Here is a 7,500-nt window from a genome sequence, read left to right on the forward strand (position 1 = left end):
ATATACCTGTATCTACTTAGACCGCTAACACAGCATGGTGTGTGTCTGTCTGTCTGTGTGTGTGTGTGTCTCTGTGTTTGTCTCTGTGTGTCTCTCTCTGTGTGTGTCTCTCTGTGTGTGTCTCTGTGTGCGTGTGTGTCTTTCTGTGTGTGTGTGTGTGTGTGTGTGTGTGTGTGTGTGTGTGTGTGTGTGTGTGTGTGTGTGTGTGTGTCTCTGTGTGTCTCTCTGTGTGTCTCTGTGTGTGTCTCTGTGTGTGTCTCTGTGTGTCTCTCTGTGTGTCTCTCTGTGTGTGTCTCTGTGTGTGTCTCTCTGTGTGTGTGTGTGTGTGTGTGTCTCTGTGTGTGTCTGTGTGTGTGTGTCTCTGTGTGTGTCTCTGTGTGTGTCTCTGTGTGTGTCTCTGTGTGTCTCTCTGTGTGTGTCTCTGTGTGTGTCTCTGTGTGTCTCTGTGTGTCTCTCTGTGTGTCTCTGTGTGTGTCTCTGTGTCTCTCTCTGTGTGTGTCTCTGTGTGTCTCTCTGTGTGTCTCTGTGTGTGTCTCTGTGTCTCTCTCTGTGTGTGTCTCTGTGTGTGTCTCTGTGTGTCTCTCTCTCTGTGTGTCTCTCTGTGTGTGTGTGTCTCTGTGTGTGTCTGTGTGTGTGTGTGTGTGTGTGTGTGTGTGTGTGTGTGTGTGTGTGTGTGTGTGTGTGTGTGTGTGTGTGTGTGTGTGTGTGTGTGTGTGTGTGTAGGACCTGGTATTGATGTCCCTGCTCCTGATATGAGTACTGGGGAGAGAGAGATGTCCTGGATCGCTGACACCTTCGCTACCACTATGGGACACTATGTAAGTCTGACCTCTGACCTCTGACCTCCTCCTTACTGCCACCACCTCACCTCCTCCTCACCTCCTCCTCAGGACATCAACGCCTATGCGTGTGTGACGGGGAAGCCCATCAGTCAGGGGGGGATCCACGGTCGTATCTCTGCTACCGGTCGGGGGGTTTTCCACGGCATCGAGAACTTCATCAACGAGGCGGCCTACATGAGCCAGCTGGGGATGTGTCCCGGCTTCCGGGACAAGACCTTCGTCATCCAGGTACATCTTCATCATCATCGTCATCGTCCACCTGTAGGACCACAGAGCGTCAGGGTCAACGTGCCCTCTGCTGCGTCTGCAGGGTTTCGGTAACGTGGGCCTGCACTCGATGAGGTATCTCCATCGCTTCGGAGCCAAGTGTGTCGGAGTCGGAGAGATGGACGGGAACATCTGGAACCCCGCCGGGATCGACCCCAAAGAGCTGGAGGACTACAAACTGGTAACAGGACTACAAACATGTCTGGAACAACAGCAACACAAACATGTTTGGAACAACAGCAACACAAACATGTCTGCTCTTGCGTCTCCAGGCCAACGGGACCATCGTGGGTTTTCCGAACTCGACTCCGTACGAAGGAAGCATCCTGGAGGCCGACTGCGACATCCTGATTCCTGCCGCCAGCGAGAAGCAGCTGACCAAGAGCAACGCACACAAGATCAAAGCCAAGGTTCATGATCAGTCATGTGACTGTGACATCAATAGTTATTAAACTGACCTCTGACCTCTGTTCCCTTCAGATCATTGCTGAAGGAGCCAACGGACCGACAACACCTGAAGCTGACCGCATCTTCCTGGAGAGGAACATCATGGTGATCCCTGTCAGTGGAACACACACACACACACACGCACACACACGCACACCGTCTCACACACTCTCACTCACTCACTCACCTCTTGTCATAACTCCCCCCTCCCTCCCCTCCACCTCCACCAGGACATGTACCTGAACGCCGGCGGCGTGACTGTTTCGTACTTCGAGTGGTTGAAGAATCTGAATCACGTCAGTTACGGTCGACTCACCTTCAAATATGAGCGAGACTCAAACTACCACCTGCTGAGTGAGTCGCTGTGATATCATCACCGCGTGACATCATCACTGCGTGACATCACCACCGCGTGACATCACCACCGCGTGACATCACCACCGTGTGACATGACTGAGCGCTGAAACCTGCTCGGCCCTAGTGACTGATATGTTCTCCTTTGTCATGGTTGTCCTCAGTGTCGGTGCAGGAGAGTTTAGAGAGGAAGTTTGGGAAACATGGTGGCGCCATTCCCGTCGTACCCACCTCTGAGTTCCAGACACGCATCTCTGTGAGTACTCACATACTCAGAGTACTGCAGTACTCACATACTCAGAGTACTCAGAGTACTGCGGCCTCCTGCTTGTAGTAAATGTGTTGTGTGTTTTCAGGGAGCATCTGAGAAGGACATCGTTCACTCAGGTCTGGCCTTCACTATGGAGCGCTCTGCACGGGTAAAACACACACACACACACACACACACACACACACACACACACACACACACACTCTTCCTACTGAAACAAATAAACACTATTATCATAAATGGATCATAGAAACCATCCCACTGATCAGGAAACATCCAACAGTCATAAAACCTGTTTAAAATAAAATAATAAATAATCACAGTGATGAAAAACCAGTGATGATTCCTTCATACCCTCACCCCCACCCCCTCATCCTGGATTCAGCAAATCATGCGAACAGCCAACAAATACAACCTGGGTTTGGACCTGCGGACGGCCGCCTACGTCAACGCCATCGAGAAGGTGTTCAAGGTTTACTGCGAGGCCGGACTCATCTTCACATAGACCCGCCTCCTTCAAGTCACATGACTTTCCTGTCTGTCACCTAACTGCTACCTGTCTGTCATTTGTCACGTAGCTGTCACCTGAATGCCACGTTACTGTCACGTAACTGTCACGTAACCTGACTGTCACGTAACTGTCACATAACTGTCACCTGACTGTCACGTAACTGTCACCTGACTGTCACGTAACCTGACTGTCACATAACTGTCACCTGACTGTCACGTTACTGTCACGTAACTCACATAACCTGACTGTCACATAACTGTCACCTGACTGTCACGTAACTCACCTAACTGTCACGTAACCTGACTGTCACCTGACTGTCACGTAACTGTCACCTGACTGTCACCTAACTGTCACGTAACCTGACTATCACGTAACTGTCATGTAACTGTCACCTGACTGTCATGTAACTGTCACCTGACTGTCACATCACATAACCTGACAAGTCACCTAACTGTCACGTTACTGTCACCTAACTGTCACGTAACCTGACTGTCACCTGACTCACCTGACTGTCACGTAACTGTCGTGTGTGTTTCAGCCTCCAGCGGCGTTTCTGCCGTGTTATCATCTCCATCTGTTTGAGTATCTTCGTCTTGTCGTCGTTCTTCTTGTCTGTAAATATAAACGTGCTTTAAAGCGTCTGTCTGCGTGGCAGCTCTCTGATCTGATCCATGTGATCTGATCTGAATATAGAAGCCTTAATATCATGATTAAAAAAATATTCAAACGAAAGTCATCAGTTGAACATCAAAAATATTCAGTTTAACGTTAGAGTCTCTGGGAACTGTTTCTGCTGTAGGAACTTGGTCCGGCTCCAAACTGTTAGTTTCCCTGCAGCCAGCAGGGGGCAGCAGCCCAGTGACGGGCATCCACATACTTGTGGTCAGGTGGGGAACTGCCCTCCATGTTTGTACAGATTCTTTTTCTCGCTCTTTAATATTTGCTGCTTGTTGACTTCCTTTAAATCGCTGTGTTTTTCTTTCACTTCACCTGAAGACACTTTAACAAACGAATAAAATGTTAAAAATGTCCCAATCTGAAGGGACATCCTCAAATATCTCGTTGGTCGATCAGCTGATCACTTCATGAAATGCTGGTCATACTTTTATTTTTTCAAACACTTCACTCAATCAAAATAATTCTTTAAAACAAACAAACATTTCCTTTTGTATTTTCATGTCAGAACTTCTTCAGAATGTGTCTGATTGACACTTATGATTGACAGAATCAACAGGAAGCAGCAGCTTAAACCAAAGATTTCTAAATAAAGCTCAAAGAATCGTTCTCGTTTTGGAAGATGTTTTTTTTTTTTTAAATTTAAGTTCAGTGGAAACCGACTTTAATTCCCTTTATTTTATACGTTGTTATGGAAACCACCAAACAGGAAGTCCTCCAGCTCTGACCAATCAGATCTCAGCGTTTAAACAGACACTGAACTTTGTCTACATCTTCATAAATAAACTATGCAAACAAATCAGGCAGCAGATCACAGCGCCCCCTGCTGCTGCAGCCTGTCGCAGCGCCCCCTGCTGTCTGATCTCAGGTAAAACTTAGTCTCTCTGGAGTTCAAACTTTCTTCTTCTGTCCTCGTTTAAACTTCCGGTTCTGACAGATTTGTTAAAGTAAAATAAAGTTTTAAAAAAACGACGTCGCCTCCTGTTTTTATTGAGGATTTATTTATAATTTCACAGTAATATTTGTTGTTAATATTTCTTGAGTTGTTTCTGCAGATTTTAAGAAAAGAAAAAAAGATAAATTATTGTTTCTTTTATAGATAAAGATTCTCAAATGTCCTGAAAGATTTGTTGTTTAAAACTAGAAATAATTTGGTTCTTTTCTAAAATCTATGAAGAAGATCCTAATGGTTTGGTGGTATGGTATGGTATGGTATATACTTTATTAATCCCCGAGGGGAAATTAATTTGGAGAATCCATCAGCGCTGAGGTCACAGAACAGAACATCAGGACACCTGCTGAGGAACAAGGAGGAGGTTCGGTTCTTTTTCAGGCTGCTCTGCTGTGTGTGTGGGTGTGTATCTTATTTTCCGGGTTTCATTGGGTGGGCGGGGCTCGGCCTCCACATTCCACCAATCATCGGACTCTGCTTGCCACGCCGCGCCGGAATTCCCCTCCTGCTTCGGGGCTTTCCGCTCTGACTGACAGGCTGCGATCACCATGACAACACAGACAATTTGCGTCAGGCGACTGGAGGAGGGTGGTAGTATGACTTCCGTTAGACTAGTTGCACGTCAAAATAAAAAATACATTTAAATTAAGGAAGTTAGAGATTTCAAAACACAATAATTGAATTCTGTTGTAATAATATAATTTGAACGTAAAAAAATATGAAATCAAACATTAAAGTAAAAACCCTCAGTCCCAACAGTTAGTAAAACAATATTTTATAATATTTATTTCAATAATTTATTTAAGGATTTTTTTATCATTATTTTTCATCTTTATTTTTTTTATCTTTCAATGTTCCCTTCAATATTCTTTATCCTAATTTGACCAACAAAAGAAACTGAATTAAATTGGATTTTTTTTTTAACAAAATAAAACAAATTATCTACTTAAATTTTGAAAATGATATAAACATTTTAGTGACGTTTTTAATCATATTAATAATCTGATGGAAGCACGAGACAGAAAAAATGTTTTAAACCTGGAACTCGGTTCAAATATCAGACTTAAAACAAACGTTCTGCTTTTGTTCTGAAACGCACACACAGGAAGTCATCTCGGGTTCGTTTCCGCTTTTTGTCGTCAGATTCAGTTGAGAGTTTTTCGGGCAAACAGTCGGACAGACGCACCGAGCGGCAGGTAAAACTCACCTTTACTGACCTTAATTAACCATGAAGTTCAAACTGATCGATACTATGATCGACGGGAGGCGCGGGTCCGATTCCGGACCGGAAACAGTTTCGTTTAAATACGTCATCTTCAGGGTTCAAACTGTTCCTGCGTTCACTGAGTTTTAACGTGTCAACAGTTCATTCAAATATACAATTAATACGGAGCTCATTAAAGTTCCTTTAGTTTTTATAAAGCAGAAGTTTGAGGACTTATTGGACTTTAACAGAAGCAGTTTATTTTAGGTATTAATTCAGTTCTTCCTGTAATAATATATGTATTAATAAATAGAGCTGTTTTTGTCTCTATTCTGTATTTTTATTTGTTATTTTTGTGTATTTCTCAGAATAAACTATCTTTATTTATGTTTTGTTCTCAAACAGTTTCTCTGTTTAAAGTTTAAAAATCTGATTTCAGCTGAAGTTTGTGTTTCACGATCTGATATTAAAAAACAACCAAAAGCTTTAAATGTAAAACTTTAAATTGTGTTAAAAGAAGTCAAACTTTGAATTTTAAACTGAGATTAAACAAAATTCAGTTTCCTTTTTATTTTAGGAACATGGGCAGATTTTAATCTTCATCCTTCACTCAGTAAAATAAATCAACTTTAATAAACTCTGTTTTTCACCTCAGTGAAGTTTTAAATCGTTTAGAACTTAAACTCGTCACTTCAGGTAAATAAATAAAATAAAATTTAAAGATTTCTGAAAACAAAAAGATTGTGCTGTTGCTGATCAAATGTAAACAAAGAGCTCTGAATCAGCGGTTCTGGTTTCACTTTGTTTTGATCAGAGTCCACGTTTGGTTCTGAAGCGTCACCTTTAGCAGGCTAACAGTTTCCCTTTGCGTGGTCTTGGTGCTAAGCTACGCTAACAGTTTCCCTCTGCGTCCAGTCTTTGTGCTAAGCTACGCTAACAGTTTCCCTTTGCGTGCAGTCTTTGTGCTAAGCTACGCTAACAGTTTCCCTTTGCGTGGTCTTTGTGCTAAGCTACGCTAACAGTTTCCCTCTGCATCCAGTCTTTGTGCTAAGCTATGCTAACAGTTTCCCTCTGCGTCCAGTCTTTGTGCTAAGCTACGCTAACAGTTTCCCTCTGCATCCAGTCGTTGTGCTAAGCTACGCTAACAGTTTCACTTTACGTCCAGTCGTTGTGCTAAGCTACGCTAACAGTTTCCCTCTGCGTCCAGTCTTTGTGCTAAGCTACGCTAACAGTTTCCCTCTGCGTCCAGTCTTTGTGCTAACCTACGCTAACAGTTTCCCTTTGCGTGGTCTTTGTGCTAAGCTACGCTAACAGTTTCCCTCTGCGTCCAGTCTTTGTGCTAAGCTACGCTAACAGTTTCCCTTTGCGTGGTCTTTGTGCTAAGTTACGCTAACAGTTTCCCTCTGCATCCAGTCTTTGTGCTAAGCTATGCTAACAGTTTCCCTCTGCGTCCAGTCTTTGTGCTAAGCTACGCTAACAGTTTCCCTCTGCATCCAGTCGTTGTGCTAAGCTACGCTAACAGTTTCACTTTACGTCCAGTCTTTGTGCTAAGCTACGCTAACAGTTTCCCTCTGCGTCGTCTTTGTGCTAAGCTACGCTAACAGTTTCCCTTTGCGTGCAGTCTTTGTGCTAAGCTACGCTAACAGTTTCCCTTTGCGTGGTCTTTGTGCTAAGCTACGCTAACAGTTTCCCTCTGCGTCCAGTCTTTGTGCTAAGCTACGCTAACAGTTTCCCTCTGCATCCAGTCTTTGTGCTAAGCTACGCTAACAGTTTCCCTTTACGTCCAGTCTTTGTGCTAAGCTACGCTAACAGTTTCCCTTTGCGTCCAGTCTTTGTGCTAAGCTACGCTAACAGTTTCCCTTTGCGTCCAGTCTTTGTGCTAAGCTACGCTAACAGTTTCCCTTTGCGTCGTCTTTGTGCTAAGCTACGCTAACAGTTTCCCTCTGCGTCCAGTCTTTGTGCTATGCTACGCTAACA

At 44.0% G+C, this 7,500-nt stretch overlaps 2 protein-coding genes and 1 long non-coding RNA gene across 3 annotated transcripts in view; 2 read left to right on the plus strand and 1 right to left on the minus strand.

Moving 5' to 3' along the window:
• glud1a (glutamate dehydrogenase 1a) overlaps window positions 1-2,978 on the plus strand; it is an 8,169-nt gene extending 5,191 nt beyond the window's left edge. The window contains exons 5-13 of the mRNA XM_069723787.1: window positions 724-818; window positions 891-1,070; window positions 1,153-1,290; window positions 1,382-1,519; window positions 1,590-1,670; window positions 1,787-1,910; window positions 2,075-2,166; window positions 2,267-2,329; window positions 2,567-2,978. Coding sequence (XP_069579888.1) covers window positions 724-818; window positions 891-1,070; window positions 1,153-1,290; window positions 1,382-1,519; window positions 1,590-1,670; window positions 1,787-1,910; window positions 2,075-2,166; window positions 2,267-2,329; window positions 2,567-2,686 — 1,031 coding nt within the window. The 3' untranslated portion in view covers window positions 2,687-2,978. The remainder of the gene's footprint in view (window positions 1-723; window positions 819-890; window positions 1,071-1,152; window positions 1,291-1,381; window positions 1,520-1,589; window positions 1,671-1,786; window positions 1,911-2,074; window positions 2,167-2,266; window positions 2,330-2,566) is intronic.
• On the minus strand, window positions 2,709-3,168 carry LOC138636010 (uncharacterized). The gene is made up of 3 exons (XR_011312207.1): window positions 3,085-3,168; window positions 2,976-3,051; window positions 2,709-2,766 (listed from the first exon to the last, which is right to left on the minus strand). It is a non-coding gene; the product is annotated as an uncharacterized lncRNA (long non-coding RNA).
• Window positions 3,169-5,449: 2,281 nt separating this feature from the next.
• Window positions 5,450-7,500, plus strand: part of nfkb2 (nuclear factor of kappa light polypeptide gene enhancer in B-cells 2 (p49/p100)) — a 20,415-nt gene continuing 18,364 nt past the window's right edge. The window contains exon 1 of the mRNA XM_069723772.1: window positions 5,450-5,515. The gene's annotated coding sequence lies outside the window, so the exon portion shown is untranslated. The remainder of the gene's footprint in view (window positions 5,516-7,500) is intronic.

Source organism: Brachyistius frenatus, unplaced genomic scaffold, assembly GCF_029030835.1.
Source record: "Brachyistius frenatus isolate BFR_SWC_R1_liver_20210118 unplaced genomic scaffold, ASM2903083v1 Contig_344, whole genome shotgun sequence".
Taxonomy (NCBI): domain Eukaryota; kingdom Metazoa; phylum Chordata; class Actinopteri; family Embiotocidae; genus Brachyistius; species Brachyistius frenatus.